At 42.1% G+C, this 20,231-nt stretch overlaps 1 protein-coding gene across 2 annotated transcripts in view; it reads left to right on the plus strand.

Annotated features, from left to right (window-relative positions):
- The window catches only part of CSGALNACT2 (chondroitin sulfate N-acetylgalactosaminyltransferase 2), an 81,023-nt gene that overhangs the window by 43,669 nt on the left and 17,123 nt on the right, over positions 1-20,231 (plus strand). For both annotated transcript variants that reach the window (XM_073574780.1, XM_073574781.1), the window contains exon 2: positions 18,614-19,493. In XM_073574780.1, the coding sequence (XP_073430881.1) occupies positions 18,839-19,493 (655 nt within the window). In that variant the 5' untranslated portion in view covers positions 18,614-18,838. The remainder of the gene's footprint in view (positions 1-18,613; positions 19,494-20,231) is intronic.

Here is a 20,231-nt window from a genome sequence, read left to right on the forward strand (position 1 = left end):
CCGGTGAGTAGAGCTCCCCAGTAGTTATTGCAGTGCCTTCTCCTCTAGTTGTGAATATCGGGCATCACTTCGTTTTTGGGGCCCAGAAAGTACTAAGGACTTATTCAGACATCAGTTTTTTTGACGTATGACAAAAACTGTCCAAGTTTCATCAGTGATTTTTCATCAGCGTCTATTTCACTGATGAGAAAAAAGTTTCTTCACCTTCTTCTATCAGTCATTGAACCCCTTCATGACCCAGCCTATTTTGACCTTAATGACCTGGCCATTTTTTGCATTTCTGACCAGTGTCCCTTTATGAGGTAATAACTTAGGAACACTTCAACGCATCCTAGCGATTCTGAGACTGTTTTTTCCATGACATATTGGGCTTCATGATGGTGGTAAATTTAGGTCAATAATTTTTGTGTTGTGAAAAAAAAAATGGAAATTTGGCGAAAATTTTGAAAATTTTGCCATTTTCAAATTTTGAATTTTTATTCTGTTAAACCAGAGAGTTAGGTGACACAAAATAGTTAATAAATAACATTTCCCACATGTCTACTTTACATCAGCACAATTTTGGAAACAAAATTTTTTTTTCTTTAGGACATTATAAGGGTTAAAAGTTGACCACGATTTCTCATTCTTACAACAAAATTTACAAAACCATTTTTTTTAGGGACCACCTCACATTTGAAGTCACTTTGAGGGGTCTATATGGCAGAAAATACCCAAAAGTGACACCATTCTAAAAACTGCACCCCTCAAGCTACTCAAAACTACATTCAAGAAGATTATTAACCCTTCAGGTGCTTCACAGGGACTAAAGCAACATGGAAGGAAAAAAAGGAGATTTTAATTTTTCCAACAAAAATTTTCTTTAAGCATCAATTTTTTTCATTTTCACATGGGTATCAGGATAAAATGGATCCTAAAATTTGTTGGGCAATTTCTCCTGAGTACACTGATACCTCATATGTGGTCATAAACCACTGTTTAGGCGCACGACAGAACTCAGAATGGAAGGAGCACTATTTGACTTTTTGAATGGAAAATATGCTGGAATATTTAGCGTTTGCCATGTCGCGTTTGGAGAGTCCCTGTGTGCCTAAACATTGGAGCTCCTCCACAAGTGACCCCATTTTGGAAACTAGACCCCCCAAGGAACTTATCTAGATGTGTGGTGAGCACTTTGAACCCCCCAAGTGCTTCACAGAAGATTATAACACAAAGCAGAGAAAATAAAAAATCATTTTTTTTCCTCAAAAATTATATTTTAGCAAGCTAATTTTTATTTTCCCAAGGGAAACAGGATAAATTGGACCACAAAAGTTGTCCAGTTTGTCCGGAGTACGCTGGTACCCCATATGTGGGGGGGACCACTGTTTGGGCGCACGGCAGGGCTCAGAAGGGAAGGAGCGCCATTTGACTTTTTGAATGGAAAATTAGCTCCAATCGTTAGCGGACATCATGTCGTGTTTGGAGAGCTCCTGTGTGCCTAAGCTTTGGAGCTCCCCCACAAATGACCCCATTCTGGAAACTAGACCCCCTAAGGAACTTATCTAGATGCATAGTGAGCACTTTGAACCTCCAGGTGCTTCATAGAAGTTTACAACGCAGAGCCGTGAAAATAAAAATATTTTTTTCCTCAAAAAATGATTTTTAGCCCACTATTTTTTATTTTCACAAGGGTAACAGGATAAACTGGACCCCAAAAGTTGTTGTCCAGTTTGTCCTGAGTACGCTGGTACCCCATATGTGGGGGGGAACCACTGATTGGGCACACGTCGGGGCTTGGAAGGGAAATAGTGACGTTTTGAAATGCCGACTTGATGGAATGGTCTGCGGGTGTCCTGTTACGTTTGCAAAGCCCTTGATGCGCCTCAACAGAGGAAACCCCCCACAAGTGACCCCATTTTGGAAACTAGACCACCCAAGGATCTAATCTAGATGTGTGGTGAGCACTTTGAACCCCCAAGTTCTTCACAGCAGTTTATAACGCCCAGGCGTGAAAATAAAAAATCATTTTTTTTTCACAAAAATAATTTGTTTAGCCCCCTATCTTTTATTTTCCTAAGGGTAACAGGAGAAATGAGTCCCCCAAAGTTGTTGTGCAATTTTTCCTAAGTACGCTGATACCCCATATGTGGGGGTAAACCACTGTTTGGGCACACGTCGGGGCTCGGAATTGAGGGGGCACGGTTTGACTTTTTGAATGCAAAATTGGCTGGAATAAGTGGTGGCTCCATGTCGCATTTGGAGACCCCCTGATGTGCCTAAACAGTGGAAACCCCTCAATTCTAGCTCCAATCCTAACCACAACACACCCCTAACCCTAATCCCAACCCTAATCTTAACCCTAACCCCAATACACCCCTAACCCCAAGCCTTTCCCTAATCCCAACCCACCCCTAAATCTATTCCTAACCCTAATTCCAACCCTAACCCTAATTCTAACCCTAATTCCAACCCTAACCCTAATTCTAACCCTAATTCCAACCCTAACCCTATTTCTAACCCTAATTCCAACCCTAACCCTAATTCTAGCCCTAACCCTAGCCCTAATTGAAAAATAAAAACATTTTCTTTATTTTATTACATGTGCCTGCCTATGGAGGTGATAAGTGGGGTGGTGATTAACTTTTTTTTTATTTTGATCACTGTGAGAGTTTATCACAGTGATCAAATAAAAAAAAAATGAATCTGCAGCCAGGAAATGCCGGCGGGCAGGTACCGGGGAGGGTGAGGGGGGGGATCGGACAGCGGGGGGGACAGGAGGGAAGGGGAGGGGGAGTATATCCTGATGACAACGTCCGATCGCCCCCGCCAGCCATGTGGGCGGGGGGTCATGTTAGTGTCTCCAGCCATGTCCGAAGCTAGTGCAGCATCGGCCATGGCTGGATTGTAATATTAAATCAATTTTCATTGATGAAATATTACTATCGCTCTGATTGGCTGTTTCACTTTTAACAGCCAATCAGAGTGATCCTAACCACGTGGGTGCAAAGCCACCCCCCCTGGGCTTAACTGCATGTTGTCCTGTATCTGCGGGTCGGGTGACATTTCAGTGACCCCGGTCACCCGACCCGCAGGAACGCTATTTATAGCATGACTCCTACGGGGGCGTCATGGGTCGCTTGGGCACGACTTTTCATAACGCCTACGTAGGTGTCATTGGTCGTGAAGGGGTTAAACCCGGACAGCACAAAAATGGCATCTGCTTGCTGTGTGAGTTTTTTCCATAGACTTTTATTACTCTTAGGCCTCTTTCACACTTCAGTTTTTTACAATCAGTCACAATCCGCCAGGTTTTGAAAAAAACGGATCCTCAATTTTCTTTTGAGGATCCGTTTTTTTTCCTCATTGACTTGCATTAATGGCGGATTGTGACGGATTGCTGTCCGTTGCATCCGTTTTTTTTGAGGATCCGCCAAAAGTTGCTGTCCGTCACCATCCTCAAAGATTTCAAAACGGAGCTTGCAACGTTTTTTTCTCTGGCGGATCCTCCAGGCACTGATTTAACCCGAATTTATTTCTGGGTGCAGGACAAAACAAGAAAAATCTCGCTCGCTCGCTCGCTCTCTCTCTCTGTCTGTCTCTCTCTCTCTCTCTCTCAAAACGGATCCTGTGCCATCCGTTCACATCAGTTGAGAACGGATCCGCTTCTCTGACTTTTTGGCGGATTTGAACTGATGCAAAAAACTGAAGTGTGAAAGAGGCCTTATCTAAAGCTAGTTGATCAACCCTAGAAGGAATCCTTTCCCAAGATGACGATAGGCCATTTGCACACCAGCCTTCATTCGTGCATCTGAATATCCCCAATATACTATGGGCGACTGTCTAGGTATTGATGACCACCTCCTAGCTGTTATTGAAGTGAATTGGCTCTGAGCTGCAGCACCCCAGCACTGCCACCACTGCTCCACCGTGGAACCTACAAAAAGCTGAGCTGATCCTAAGGGCCGCGTCAGTTTGAGTCCTGCACAATTCATTCAATGCATACTATTTTTGAAGTATTTGTGGGGATGGACAGTATACTTTTAAGCTGTTGCAGCAGTTTTAGGGCACACGTTGATGATGTTGTTTTGAGCCAAAACCAGTAGTTGATTCAAAAGAAATTGGGAATGTAAAGTAAGGACTTCTCATTGTTCTACTTCTGACATTGGCTCCAAAAGTGACATCTAAATATGCACATTTGTCTGCAACTTGACTCTTTAATCTTGCTAGTAATTTGTGTTTTAGTTTTTGGTGACAAAAAGATGGAAATGTAAAGAAAAAAACTTTCAAATAAACGTATAAAGAAACCCTTTCGCCATCTCTGTATCAATTCTTTTGATTGGTACTGTAGACTGCATTTGTACTTTGTGTTAGCTATGTTCTCATGTCCAGGAATCATCCATTGGAAATGGATCCAGCAGCAATCCCTTATGTTAACAGGATAATAAGTTGCGCACATACAACTTTTTTGCTTGGCTAAAAAAAACTGATTGCAACTGCATCCATTTTTATAGCACTGAAGTTATGGAAACCATATCCAGCCGTCTGTCTTTCTTCCATTTGAAAAGGCTCCATTTTTTTTTTTTTTTTACTGAATCAACTCTAGTGACTACTGGACGTCTACTTCAAACTGATCCAGTAAGCAAAAATGTTTCAAATGGAAGTAAAAAGGATGGCTGTATGACGGCCCAGTCTTTCACAGACTTCAGTGTTTGAAAAAAAAAAAAAAAAAATGGATCTGGATGAAATCATTTTTTTTTTTTTTTTTTTTTTTTTTTTTTAAGCCGAGCAAAAAAGTTGGCTATCCCGCTAAAGAGGTTGTCCACTACTAGGACAACCCCCTCTCATACCCCACTCTTGACCCCTATTAAAATAAATATGCTTATACTCCCCTCTCATGCATGCACCGTTCCTGTAGTGTTGGCACTCGCTCTCTTTGGGGGGTCTTGTGCGGCCGGCGCCCGATCATCTCTGGCGTCACTGTCTCCGCTTTCGGACAAATTGAACATGAAGAGGAAGTCAGGACTACAACTGATCCCCGGGTTCCTCTTCATGTTCAGTTCGACAGAACACGGAGACAGTGACGTCAGTGCTGATTGGGCACCGGGCCCACATGTCACAACAACAGCACGGGGGCATCGGGCCCACATGTCACAACAACAGCACGGGAGCCCCGGGGAGGTGTCACAACAGCAGCACGGGAGCCCCGGGAGGTGTCACAACAGCAGCACGGGAGCCCCGGGGAGGTGTCGCAACAGCCGCACGGGAGCCCCGGGGAGGTGTCGCAACAACAGCACGGGAGCCCCGGGGAGGTGTTGCAACAACAGCACGGGAGCCCCGGGGAGGTGTCACAACAACAGCACGGGAGCCCCGGGGAGGTGTCGCAACAACAGCACGGGAGCCCCGGGGAGGTGTCGCAACAACAGCACGGGAGCCCCGGGGAGGTGTCGCAACAACAGCACGGGAGCCCCGGGGAGGTGTCGCAACAACAACACGGGAGCCCCGGGGAGGTGTCGCAACAACAACACGGGAGCCCCGGGGAGGTGTCGCAACAACAGCACGGGAGCCCCGGGGAGGTGTCGCAACAACAGCACGGGAGCCCCGGGGAGGTGTCGCAACAACAGCACGGGAGCCCCGGGGAGGTGTCGCAACAACAGCACGGGAGCCCCGGGGAGGTGTCGCAACAACAGCACGGGAGCCCCGGGGAGAGCGAGTGCTGCCATCGTGGGAACGCTACTGGCACAGGAGGTGAGTATTAGCTTTGATTTTATCTGGGCCAAGCATGGAGTATGACAAAGTTATCCAAGTAGTGGACAACTTCTTTAAGGTTATGTCTAGTAATCATCAGTGACAACAGATCCAGTAACCCATTAACAAAAAAAAAACTTGTGCAGACACAACTTTTTTCTGTAGTTAAAAAAAAAAATGATTTCAATTGCATCTGTTTTTTTTTAATATTGAAGTATATGGAAAACTAATCAGTAGCCGTCCGTTTTGTTACAGTTGAAAGTGATCCAGTAAGCAAAAAAGGATCCTTATCAACTGAAAGAAAAACTGACATCTGTGCTGGATGCACATCGCCATTATCCCTATGGTCGGAGCATGCGCACTGCTATATTGACGTTGTAGTACATTACTTCAATAAAATAACAGCTCTCATTGATTGGTATGCCATCCTGGATGAGCTACACAGCCTGAGCAACTTCTGTGGGTTGTAGTCTCATGCTACTGTTCCTCTAGGGGTGAGAGCAATGATAAAATGCAAAAGTACCATAACTTAAATCCCCAAAAAGAATGAGAACAGAGAAATGGTCTGTGGTCAGAATCACTCCTTTATAGGGGTTTTCTTGCTAATTGCCGATCATCTCTACCTGTTCTCTGTTGCATTTGCACAACAGCAGGAGAAATAGAATAGATTCACAATTGGTGTTGCTTCATAAGTGGAGAGGTTGATTCACAGAAGTGTAATCGACTTGGAGTTACATTGTGTTGTTTAAGTGTTACCTATATAATGTTTTTTATGTATGTGTGTATGTATATTTGGTGTGGGTGATGGATGCTATACAATGGCCTACAGTATGTCACCCATAGGCTCCCATGTTAAAAAGAGAAAAAAGTGTTCTACATTTAACTGAAGTCTGCGGGATGGCGTAGCATACAGTAGTCTTTTTCATTCCTTTCTTGTGCTGAACTGAAGTACAGTCTTTACGACTACTGGAGCCAATAGGCATGTTTAGCTTTTGCCTTGGGAAAGTTATGGTCGTACATGCTCAAGGTAAGCTGAAAATGTGATGTGAACAGGCACTTAAGCTGCTTCACTTGAAGGTGTAGCATTGTATGCAATGGCCTTGTGTCTGAACAGGGCGGTAGAGTCTAATCATTTTCTCAGACGTTCGTTCAGGTTGCGCAGACTGCAGTATTAAGACACGTAATGTGTTATGAATGTTGTTTTGAGTCTTTTCTTGAATTCTGGTAAAGTGATTTAATCTCCATGTGACTTTCTGGGTTTCCGTACATTTGAGTATTGCTTGTCTGCCCATGATTTTGGGCGAATGCCATGTACTTGCCTGCCAGACTGTGGAGACCATGAATAAAACTGCATAAATGTGGCATTAGTCGCATTGTGTAACGAGATCATTGGTGCTCTGAAGTCTGTATGAGAATTTTAAGGTTTTTGAGGAGCGTGACGTTGCTAGTGAGATGAATAACAAGGACATGATTATGTTAACTACCAGATTTTTTTTTTCCAAAAACCTTTATATCCTGATCATTTACGGAAAATGTTATTTGGGAAGAAGACAAAGAATTAGCAAAGAATATCAATTGTTACTGGGAAGATTAAATCTTGCATTTCATGTATTGTATTATATCTATATGGTGCAAGTTTAAAAGTATTAACCCTTTTAGAACTGGTCAGTTTCTGTTGCTTGGGCTTTTTAGCTTTTGTGTTGGGGAAAAAATAATCAGTCTTCTATTTCATGACATGTTATGGCCGGTTCACACCAGACTTCTTTTCCTATTACCAAAATTCTCCATACCATCAATCCCCTCCTGTCTTAATAATCACACACTGGAGAAAAAATTTTTGATAAAATTGGACACAACGGCCATTTATTTGAACAAATTTATACAAAATTGTGAATTACTGGAAAAAGAGGGAGGTCCTTGGAGCTATCAGATCTGACACACCTTGACCATTTATTCAAATAAGAAATATCTTTACCCTCAGCCATGAAACCCAAGCTTGAGGGCACCACACCATGGTCAGTGGTAAAATAAATCCAACCACCTGCTCCTCCAGGGTCCACCCCCGTACGAAGCCCCACTAAGTGCCAGATAAGCAATGATTAATTCCACCCTGAAGGGAACCCTATATCTGATTTCACCCCAACCAATTTTTTACTCAAACTCCATTTACCCTATTTTAATAAGTACTACTTTTGTTTAAAGTAAATGCTCCCGAAATCCAGAATGCTTTAACATATCCCATTGATTTTGAGAATATTTTTTCGTTACACATCATATTTTGTTAATACTAAATTTAGGTTGATATATTTTGCATTGATTTATAAAGATATCAGAAATTTTTCAAAAATGTAAGAAAAAAATAGCAATTTTTATCTTCGAGTGATTATTCCTTTAATGCAAGTGTCATGCCAGTACAATCCAATTTACATCCGAATGCAGTGCGATTGCAATGGGATTTTAGCATTAGACCCGCCCACACTACATAGCCACACTCACTTCACACGCAAAGCCCCGTATAATAAATATTATATATTTTTATTTAAGAGGTACACCTTCTTGACCACAACAGGTTATACTGCCTGTGTTGCCCATAGCAACCAATCACTAAGTATCTTTTATTTCACCAGGTCTGTTTAAAAGATGAAAGCTGAGCTGTGATTGATTGCTATCAGCAACAGTTTTCATTGCAGACAGTTGTGGTAACTGAGGCCTATTATTCTTATAATTTCTATGGTGTTATTGTCCTTCTGTAAAGCTGGAAATAACACAATTTATTACCGTGCGACACAGACCACCCTCTGAGACAGACTTCAGGGGGAGCCCAGAATCAGGAACTTCTCTTTGTCTGGCATGAAGCATCCTCCTTAACTTAAAAGGTTAAAAAAAGAAACACAAGACTGATTTCTCCAACCCAGGTGTCATTTTAATCTGTTTAACAGCGCCAACCTGACAATGCCTGGTTCATGTTCAACTTATTTATACAGCTACAACTAATGGCACTCTAAATTTGTCCTGCTTTACAATTTCTAGCTAAATGTCATTACACTCGGGGTGGAGCCACCGCACTGAAATGCTCTGTGCTGCGGGGACACTGCGCCTCTACTGTATACAGACTGGAGGGAACCTGGAGATGACATAAAGGTATATACTATATACAGGGGGAGATGACATGCAGGTATGTACTATATACAGGAGGAGATGATACACAGATATACAGTTGTGGCCAAAAGTATTGGCACACCTGCAATTTTGTCAGATAATACTCATTTTCTTCCTGAAAATGATTGCAATCACAAATTCTTTGGTATTATTATCTTCATTTAATTTGTCGTAAATGAAAAAACACAAAAGAGAATGAAGCAAAACATTGATCATTTCACACAAAACTCCAAAAATTGGCCAGACAAAAGTATTGACACTCTCAACCTAATACTTGGTTGCACAACCTTTAGCCAAAATAACTGCGACCAACCGCTCCCGGTAACCATCAATGAGTTTCTTACAATGCTCTGCTGGAATTTTAGACCATTCTTCTTTGGCAAACTGCTCCACGTCCCTGATATTAGAAGGGTGCCTTCTCCAAACTGCCATTTTTAGATCTCTCCACAGGTGTTCTATGGGATTCAGGTCTGGACTCATTGCTGGCCACCTTAGAAGTCTCCAGTGCTTTCTCTCAAACCATTTTCTAGTGCTTTTTGAAGTGTGTTTTGGGTCATTGTCCTGCTGGAAGACCCATGACCTCTGAGGGAGACCCAGCTTTCTCACACACACGGTCAAGCAGTCCAGTGCCAGAGGCAGCAAAGCAACCCCAAAACATCAGGGAACCTCCGCCATGTTTGACTGTAGGGACCATGTTTTTTTCTTTGAATGCCTCTTTTTTTTTTCTCCTGTAAACTATGTTGATGCCTTTGCCCAAAAAGCTTTACTTTTGTCTCATCTGACCAGAGAACATTCTTCCAAAACGTTTTAGGCTTTTTCAGGTAAGTTTTGGCAAACTTCAGCCTGGCTTTTTTATGTCTCGGGGTAAGAAGTGGGGTCTTCCTGGGTCTCCTACCATACAGTCCCTTTTCATTCAGACGCCGACGGATAGTACGGGTTGACACTGTTGTACCCTCGGACTGCAGGGCAGCTTGAACTCGTTTGGATGTTAGTCGAGATTCTTTATCCAACATCCGCACAATCTTGCGTTGAAATCTTTTGTCAATTTTTCTTTTCCATCCACATCTAGGGAGGATAGCCACAGTGCCATGGGCTTTAAACTTCTCGATGACACTGCGCACGGTAGACACAGGAACATTCAGGTCTTTGGAGATGGACTTGTAGCCTTGAGATTGCTCATGCTTCCTCACAATTTGGTTTCTCAAGTCCTCAGACAGTTCTTTGGTCTTCTTTCTTTTCTCCATGCTCAATGTGGTACACAACGACACAGGACAGAGGTTGAGTCAACTTTAATCCATGTCAACTGGCTGCAAGTGTGATTTAGTTATTGCCAACATCTGTTAGGTGCCACAGGTAAGTTACAGGTGCTGTTAATTACACAAATTAGAGAAGCATCACATGATTTTTCTAACAGTGCCAATACTTTTGCCCATCCTCTTTATTTTGTTTGGTGTGGAATTATATCAAATTTGGCTTTAAGACAATTCTTTTTGTGTTTTTTCATTTAAGACAAATTAAATGAAGATAATAATAAAGAATTTGTGTTTGCAATCATTTTCAGGAAGAAACTGAGTATTATCTGACCAAATTGCAGGGGTGTCAATACTTTTTGGCCACAACTGTATACTATATACTGGAGGCGATGACATTCAGGTATATACTATATACAGGAGAAGATGACATACAGCGACAATTTATGTGCAATATAATAATCATAATTTGTTATAATTCATTTGCCGCGTACAGTAAAATCACTGACGGGTTGGAATAGAATAGATATATATATATATATACCAGCTGAAGAGCCCGGCACTGCTCGGGCGCATAGTAACTAACCACGGTTAGTTATAACAAATTATAATGATATTATATATATATATATATATATATATATATATATATATATATATATATATATATATATATATAGCTGAGTGTAGAGCCCCACCCAATCCGCATAGCCACATTCACTATAATTTCCCACATCATCTCGTCAGCCAGAGCTACCGGACTACTACCCTAATATCCCACATCGTCCCGTCAGCCAGAGCCACCGGACTACTACCCCTAATATCCCACATCGTCCCGTCAGTCAAAGCCGCCAGACTACTACCCCTAATATCCCACATCGTCCCGTCAGCCAGAGCCACCGGACAATTACCACTAATATCCCACATCATCCCGTCAGCCGGAGCCACCAGACTACTACCCCTAATACATCGTCCCGTCAGCCAGAGCCACCGGACAATTACCACTAATATCCCACATCATCCCGTCAGTCAAAGCCGCCAGACTACTACCCCTAATATCCCACATCGTCCCGTCAGCCAGAGCCACCGGACAATTACCACTAATATCCCACATCATCCCGTCAGCCGGAGCCACCGGACTACTACTCCTAATATCCCACATCATCCCGTCAGCCAAAGCCACCGGTCTACTACCCCTAACATCCCACATCATGCCGCCAGTCTGGGGTCAGAACCAGAGCGCTAGTGGAACGGTCCTAACTTCCATACCGGGGATCCCTTTAAGAGAGGCCTGGGGTCAGTACCAAAGCGCAGAGTGGATTTGCCCTCACTTCCATACCGGGGATCCCTGTGAGGGGCCTTGGGTCAAAACCAGAGCGCTGAGTGGATTTGCCCCAACTTCCATACCGGGGATCCCTTTAAGAGAGCCTGGGATCAGAACCAGAGCGCTGAGTGGATTTGCCCTTACTTGCATACCAATGATCCCTTTAATAGAACTCTGGGGTCAGAATCAGAGTGCTGAGGGATTTGCCCTATCTTCTATACAGGAGATCCCTTTAAGAGAGTCTGGGGTCAGCACCAGAGCATTTGAAAGCAATTACCATGACTTCCATACTGGGGATCCCTTTAAGAAAGGCCTGGGTTCAGTACCAAAGCGCAGTGTGGATTTGCCTTAACTTCCATACCAATGATCCCTTTAAGAGACCCTGGGGTCTCTCTCTCTCTACCCTTTTCCAGAGTTCTGTTCCTTTAAATTTCATACACTGGCTGCTGCGACGAATCCGGTGCATCAGTTTTTTGCAAATCTGCAATGGATCCGTTTTTTCACACTTTGGAGGTTTGGTATGGAGGATGTGTGATGGGTATATAGGCACGGGAGGGGGGATTCATTTGTCATGTGCTCGCTGCTACTTTCTGGGGTCAGACAATGGCTGGGAGCTTATGTTCCCAGGGATGCTAGATTTCTCCCACCATGTCAGTGTCTGCTGAGGTGTTGTCAAGTGGGAAAACTTGCTCATAGTAACCAATCACAGCTCAGCTTCTTCTAACCAGTTCTGGTGAAATGAGAGATGCTTAGTGATTTGTTGCAAGGAAAACTGTTGCTCATAGCAACCTATCACAGCTCGGCTTCTTTTGAACAGCTCTGGTGAAATGAAAGATGCTTCGTGATTGGTTGGTGATACACACATACATACAGTCAGTTTTATATACAGTGGGGAAAAAAAGTATTTAGTCAGTCAGCAATAGTGCAAGTTCCACCACTTAAAAAGATGAGAGGCGTCTGTAATTTACATCATAGGTAGACCTCAACTATGGGAGACAAACTGAGAAAAAAAAATCCAGAAAATCACATTGTCTGTTTTTTTTTTCATTTTATTTGCATATTATGGTGGAAAATAAGTATTTGGTCAGAAACAACACTCAAGATAGAAAACATTATGTCTGTCAGTGTATGACAAATGATCCAGACGAAAACAAATGCTGTGAAGCCAAGATGAGTGCATATTCAGGCAAAGATAAAAATGCTCCTACCAGAGCTTCTAATCTAAAGAGACATTTACAGCGCTTTCATCCAGAAGTACTGAAAGCAGTGGATGAGAAAGAATGCATCCAAACCAATGAACCAGTGCCCAGCTCTTCCAGCCAAACAAAGGAGCAGAGAACTTTGCAGCCATCAGTTGCAAGATATTTTGTCAGTGACAAAGTTACTGTGACAATGACAGTAGATACATTTAAAAAACAGGTCATAGAGCTTGTTGTAAAGGATAGTGTGCCTATTTCATTATTTTCACGACCAGCTTTTATGTGTCTGAATGGGGAAATGGCCCGCAAGCTTGGTGTTTCTCTGGAGAGAGAGAGTATTAGAAAATTAGTAATCGAAGAAGCTTTTAAACAAAAGGAAGAACTTAAAAAAACTCTCAAGGGACGCTTTCTGTTTCTTAAAATGGATGCCTGCACACGTCACAGAGTGAACTATTTTGCCATCAATGTCCGATTTGTTTGTGACAAAAATGAAATAGTTACCAAGACATTGGCAGTAAAAGACACCAAAGCTCATCACACCAGTGAGTTTCTCCAGGTCTTGGTGGAAAAGGTTCTGCAAGACTATGAACTTAAAAAAGAGCAAGTTCTTTCTGTCGTAACTGACAATGCTTCAAATATGATAAGTACTATTAAGCTAATGAATGAGAGTAATGATGGTGACCCGCAGCTAGAAGAACATTCTGGGTCCCCAGACACAGAAATGTTTGAAATAGAGGAACACAGTATAGTAACTGAGGAGCAAACTGAAGTTGCTTCAGATGAACAGCAACATGATAGTTTAGATGATCTTGTTGAAACTGTGTCAATATGTTCTTTCATTCATCACATGCGCTGTGCTGTGCATACGCTACAGCTGGCTATAAGAGACAGTCTGCAAGAAGGACATGCTGCTGCACTGATTGGCATGGTGAGAAAATTGGCTACTGTTGCCAGAACCCCTAATGTTGACTCAATTTTGAAGAGACGTGCTGGAAAAGGGGCAATTATTGATCAAGCCATACGATGGGGCAGTACTTACTTAATGATTCAGCGCTTGGTTGAACTGAAAACCTTTCTTGTAGACATGGCTAACCCTCAACTGACCTAAATGAAAGTCAGTGGAATCAGGTGACTGAGCTGGAAAAATTGCTAGAGCACCCATTTACAGTGACTAAAAAATTTCAAGCAAAGGACTTAACTCCAGGTATTTTCTTAAAGGAGTGGAAGAACCTGATGTTTCGCCTGTCCCAAAGAGGAGGGTTAATTGCAAGTGGCATTGCTACATCAATGAAACGGAGAGAGGAGCTACTATTACAAAATAACATTCTTTTGGCAGCTGTTTATGTAGACCCAATGCATCAGATTCTTCTAGATGATCAACAGCTAGGTAAAGGAAAAGAAGCTCTGTTTGAAATAGCAGTAAGGATGAAAGGGTTGCAGAACAGTCAGGAGGAACAAGAAGAATTTGGTCATCCTGCCACATCTTCACCCTCATCATCAACTGATGAAGAATTTAATTTTGAAAAATATTTGGATCACAAGGACCGTGCAAAGCGTTCTCGCATAGAAGAGTCATCCCCATCAAGGAACACAGCCAGTACATTTCAGCAGAATTTTTCATGTGCACTAAAAGAAATTGAGAAATTTGACCGTTCATCAAAAATAACAGTGCAACAAGCGATTCCTCTGTATCCTGACATTGTCAGAGATGTTGCCCGAGTGGTTACTGCTTTGCCACCAACACAAGTTAGTGTAGAGAGGTTGTTCTCTGCTCTCAAAATAATTAGATCAGATTTGAGGGCATCCATGAAGGAGGATCTGACAGAGGAAATACTTTTTCTGAGGACAAATGTATAGATTTCTTCTTATTAACTGCATAAAAGTGTTTATTGCATATTTACTTACAGTTTAGAAAAGTTTATAAAAGTTATTTGCTATATTCTAATTGTATTCTAATAAATGTAGTTTTTGCTCTAAGTGGTCTGATTACTTATATGATGGTGAGAAACTGAATAAGCACGATGTTTAATATTTTACAACAGTAAATTTGTTGTTATGAATTGGCCATTTATGAAGGAGTCGGAGCTGGAGCCGGAGTCGGAGCATGATAAAATCCAGGAGTCGGAGTCGCAACTGTGGCTTACCGACTCCACAGCCCTGGTTATTTATTAACTATTTTGTGTCAGATAACTCTCTGGTTTAACAGAATAAAAATTCAAAATTTGAAAATTGCGAAATTTTCAAAATTATCGCAAAATTTCCGTTTTTTCACAAACTCCATAATTATCGACCTAAATTAACCACTAACATGAAACCCAATATGTCACGAAAAAACAATCTCGGAATCGCTAGGATGCGTTGAAGCGTTCCTGAGTTATTACCTCATAAAGGGACACTGGTCAGAATTGCAAAAAATGGCCAGGTCATTAAGGTCAAAATAGGCTGGGTCATGAAGGGGTTAATATCAGCTTGCAACTGTATACAGCCTTTACTCGCTATTAAAATGGAGAACCCCCCAAAAAATGTTGCACGGTCCCCCTATAATTTATAGCCAGCAAAGGCTATGCAGACAGCTGCGGGCTGATATTAATAGCCTAGGAAGGAGCCATGGATACTGCCCTACCTCCCCCCACCCCCGGCTAAAAACCGCATCTCTCATCCACCCCTGAAAAGTTGCATCTCTAAGATGTGCCAATTTTGGAACTTTGCCTTGCTCTTTCCACTTGCCCTGTAGCGGTGATGTATGGGGTGATAGGTGGAGTGGGGAAGGGGGCTGATGTCACCTTTGTATTGTCAGGTGACATCAAGCCCCGAGGTTAGTAATGGAGATGCGTCAAGAAAACACCCCGATTGCTAACCCCATAGTCATATTGTATGAACACACACAAAAAAGTCCTTGAATTGAAAGAATGACACAGACTCCTTTAATAATTCTTAATTAAACCATACTTACAACATCGCCCATTCCACCGATACCATTGTCTTCTGCAAAAAGAGTTAAATTAAAAAAACAACAATATTCCTCATCTTTCCACAGAGAATTTGTCCCACGATGGGTCTAGCTTTGCTACATCTAGGTGGCAGGCTGCATGGTTGCATGATGCGACCATACAGCCTGTCATCCAACAGAGGCACTGAGCAGGGTGCGCTACCACTGCTCAGTGTCTTCCTGTGAACTCCTGTTACCTGTCTGATGACCCCGCAAGCGTTAGAAAGTTTTTCTGCTCGTGGTGCTGACAGAAAGGTCCTGGGTGTTCAAAGCCAATTAACTCACAGTGGCATACTTGGCTGTTCTTAGATTGCTTGGGTATTTGTAATCTTTTATTGTCCTTTAGGTGAAGATTTTACTCCAATATAAAGGCTCAGGTTGTGTTTTTTTATTCTAGATGTCCTCTGGGTTGTCCTTGCTTTTACTACTTGCTTTACTGCAGAAATAGAGTGAACAGAAAAAAAGATGCTGAATTCGTTACTACATTCCTCGTGTACCCTGCAGGCGCGAACAATGTTTTTACACTATAAGGGTCCCTATACATAGTGTGATGCTCAACGTCAAACGACAGCCAAGCGGCAATATGTTTGCTAGTTCGCAGTCTATTACTTGCTTGTTTAGACAGGATGACATGCTACAGATGTGTAACAAATGATCTGTGAGGGATCGTTCAGCGTGCATTAGCTGCCGTCGTTCTCTGTGGCGCAGGATGATACACTGCCGAGAACATTTATCTTTTTATGCAATACAAGAGATCATTTCACATGAACGAATATCTTGCTGGTTGCATTGGCTGATTGACAGCCTGTTTCAGACTACATGTTTATCATAAACCGTTTTTCTAGAAACACTCATTCACGATAATTGGGCAGTGTAAATGGACCTTCACTACCTACTCTTTAAAGAATTACTCCTCATATCAAAGTTTTTATCCTCTTAATATATTGCAGTCATTATATAACATAGCATTGTGTACTTACAATTGCTATTTTTTTCCTTTCTACTCAGCTAATTCTGTTTTCTGTGCAGAAGCAGGAATAATCTCTTTTTCCTTCATAAATCATTCGCCTCTTAAACTCCTGACCCAACTGCTGCCTCCTCACCCGGTCAGGGACATTTGCAGTGTCTTATGACTCATACAGGGAAAATTGACCTCCTGTTTCTATATAGGGTTTAGATTCATCTAGTCTTGTTTTTTTAGCTGGGTAGAAAGACAAAATGAGCAATTGTAAGTCCAGTACACAGCTATATAATATGAGGTGTGCAATATAGTAAGAGGATAAACTCTTTGATGGGAGTGTCTCCTTAAGTTGGCACCCTTGTCCTGTTCTCATTATGTAGCTATCACCCCAACTCCACACTCCTGTTTGTCTCCTTAAAAGGTTATTCTCCGCTTAGAAAATTGAAAAGTGTTTGTAAAAATAAGCAACTTTGCAATTTTCTCATTAACATTCCTCTCCATTTCACTGTGCCGGCAAAATAAATGCGCTTTCTGAAATCTGATGCACATGTTGGTCATTTTATCCTTGCAGACTTCAAATCTGCGACATGTGAATTCCTTTAGGTGTTACTGGAGTGTTTTTCTCCTATTCCAATGCAAGTGAAAAAAATGAATCAAAAAATCGCGCTCAAGTGTGGCAAAAATGTGCTGTATTTACGAGACACATTTTTGACCCAGAAATGTCTGCAGAAAACACTTAACGTGTGCCCTAAGGCTGTGTTCACGCTTAGCTTTTTTTTTTCTGTAGCCAAAATCTGTTCTCTTGGAAGTGAAAGTGCTGCATTCAAGATAATTCCCGCTTTACTGCATTTTTTTTCCGCATTTTTCATTTTTTTGGGTTGTGTTTTAAATGTGTGATTTATGTATAGCACATGTTTAATAAAGATACGGTAGTTTAATTTTCCAAAAGCGCTGCAAAACTGTTTTTTTGCAGCTCTTTTTAATATTCTCACTGGTGAAAAATTGTTGCATAACACTGTAGATCTAAAAAAACGCTGCAGTATTCAGTCCGGGAAAAAAAACCAAGAGCATGCATGAGATTAATGTAAAAAGCAGGTTTTAGTTCGCGTTAAAAAAACTGCAACAACTCTGCATGTGAACATACACTTAACACTACTGTAATCTACCCCCAGCTTTGATACCTCCCTCTTCTGTCTACCTTTTTGCCCTCCACTTTGTAAATCTGTTCTCTTGCGCAGTTCAAAATTTTAACTCTTAAGCCTCTTTCACACTTCAGTCTTTTGCAATCAGTCACAATCCGTCAAAGTGTGCAAGAGACTGATCCTGAGCATATTGCAAAAAAAGCTGATGCACTGGATCCATTTTTTTGACGGATCCGTTGTAGCAGCCTTGCTGTAGGAATTAAAGGAACAGAATTCTGGAGAGAGAGAGAGATATTCTGCCAGAATGGAAAAAGCAGCCGTAGGGTTTAAAATAAAGGAAGAAAAATTATTCCGGCCATGCTCCGTTTTAAAAGACGGAATCTGTAGCTGGATTCCGTCTTTTGACGGACACCGACAGATCCTGCGCCCCTAGGCTTCCATTATAGCCAACGATGGATGGCACACGATCCGTCGCTGTCCGACCTTTAGACGTACACAAAAAACGTTCCTCTGTCCGTTGTCTCCGCCCGACGGACAGAGATTTTCTGACGGATCCGTTGGATGACGGATGAAATGTGTGCCATCCGTCACTAGTACAAGTCTATGAGAAAAAAACGGATCCAGCATGAAAAACCGCTGGATCCGTTTTTTTCAAAAGACAACGGATTGTGACTGATGGCAAAAAACTCAAGTGTGAAAGAGACCTTATTTACAATGCAATAAAAAGACTACGGTACTTTCTTTACTCTCTTCGTAACCTGAATGTTATGGATCCGGTTTTCTTTTCAATGTTCCTATTTCATACAGTAAAATGATATAGTATTTTGTTTACTTTTTAACCTTCATTGCCATTCTATTTCAGGTTGACACAAATGTACCGTGGATCATCACAGTGAAATGTACAGTTTAGGAGCTACTCTTCAGCAAGCAGAAAGTTCTATCCAACAATGTTTGAATAGAAAAGTGCATGGATATGTGTGGTCCTGTCTTGATGGAAGCATACTGTTTTGGAACAGAAAGCACAAACTCCACAGACTGATTCTCTAAATTGTCTTCATGCACAAGAAATATACTGATTTCCAAGAGAATGCCCAGGAGAGGGTTGTATCTCCAAGGCAAAACCCGATGGTTATTTGTAGGACTTGCCCTGGTTTTCAGCCTAATGCTTCTCACATATCTTTTAGAATGTGCCCCTATGCCTGAAGGAAATGGCTCTCTTCCTGGTATTGCAGGAGAGATGTACAGCAAAGAATACTACCAAGCTCTTCTTCAGGAGCAAGAGGAGCACTACAAAAGCCGAGCAACAAGCCTCAAAAGACAAATAGCCCAACTCAAGGAGGAACTTCAAGAAATGAGTGAGAAGCTGAGGTTGGCACATGAGAAGAAACAATCAGCCGGCAATGGTGCAGGGCACCAAGGTACCAAAGAGCAGCCCTCTAATGACCTACTTGAGTTTCTACATTCACAGATTGACAAGGCGGAAGTTGTGGTGGGTGCTAAACTTCCCAGTGAATATGCAGTTGTGCCCTTTGAAAGTTTTAATTCCATGAAGGTTTACCAGCTAGAGATGGGGTTAACACGCCATCCAGAGGAAAAGCCAATTAGGAAGGACAGGAGAGATGAATTGGTTGAAGCTATAGAAGCTGGCCTTGAGGTTATAAATAATCCTGATGAAGATGATGAAGAACAAGAGAACAAAGGGTTGGAAAAACTGCTGTTCAGTGAATCGGACTTTGTGGAAGGTACAGTATGTTCTGTATAATATCCTCATTCACACATTGCTATACTCATCAGTAGATGTAAGAATGACTTCAAGAGCAAAATATTCACAAATGATAAGCCAATGTGTAGATTGGATTAGTGACTTTACCTGTTTAGCGTCCATTCTCCATGATCCCTCTTCCAAGTTCTGGAACAGTGGGTGAGAAGGTGCTCAATGGTGAGGTCACCTACAGGTTTTTCCACCCACTCATTTAACGAAGACTGTGCTGACATCTATTGCAGGCATCAGTACAGTCTCTATAGATCATGGTTGCTGCCAAGATCGCCACTGAGTTTACAGCAACTAGCGCTTTCATAGTGGACCAAGGATGTCAGGTCTGAATACAGTTCTTCAGCTCTTACACCATATCTAAAGTAACTCTCACACTGGACAGCTGGTATTCTCCTGAAGTCTCTGAGGCTGGGGCTATAGAGCGACTTTGGCCAAGACACATGTTGCGCAGCTGAAAATTGGAAATGTTATGTCCCACCATAATGAAAGACGTTCTACAACCATGACATTTAAAGGGAATCTGTCACCCCATTTTTGGACCATCAGTTGCCGGCACCACCATCAGGGGCTTATCTACAGCATTCTGTAATGCTGTAGATAAGCCCCCGATGTAACCTGAAAGATAAGAAAAACAAGTTATGTTTTACTCACCCAGGGGCGGTCCAGGTCCGGTCTTGGTCCGATGGGTGTTATGGTTCGGTTCGGA

Source organism: Dendrobates tinctorius, unplaced genomic scaffold, assembly GCF_039654945.1.
Source record: "Dendrobates tinctorius isolate UK_male_01 unplaced genomic scaffold, ASM3965494v1 ptg000040l, whole genome shotgun sequence".
NCBI lineage: Eukaryota > Metazoa > Chordata > Amphibia > Anura > Dendrobatidae > Dendrobates > Dendrobates tinctorius.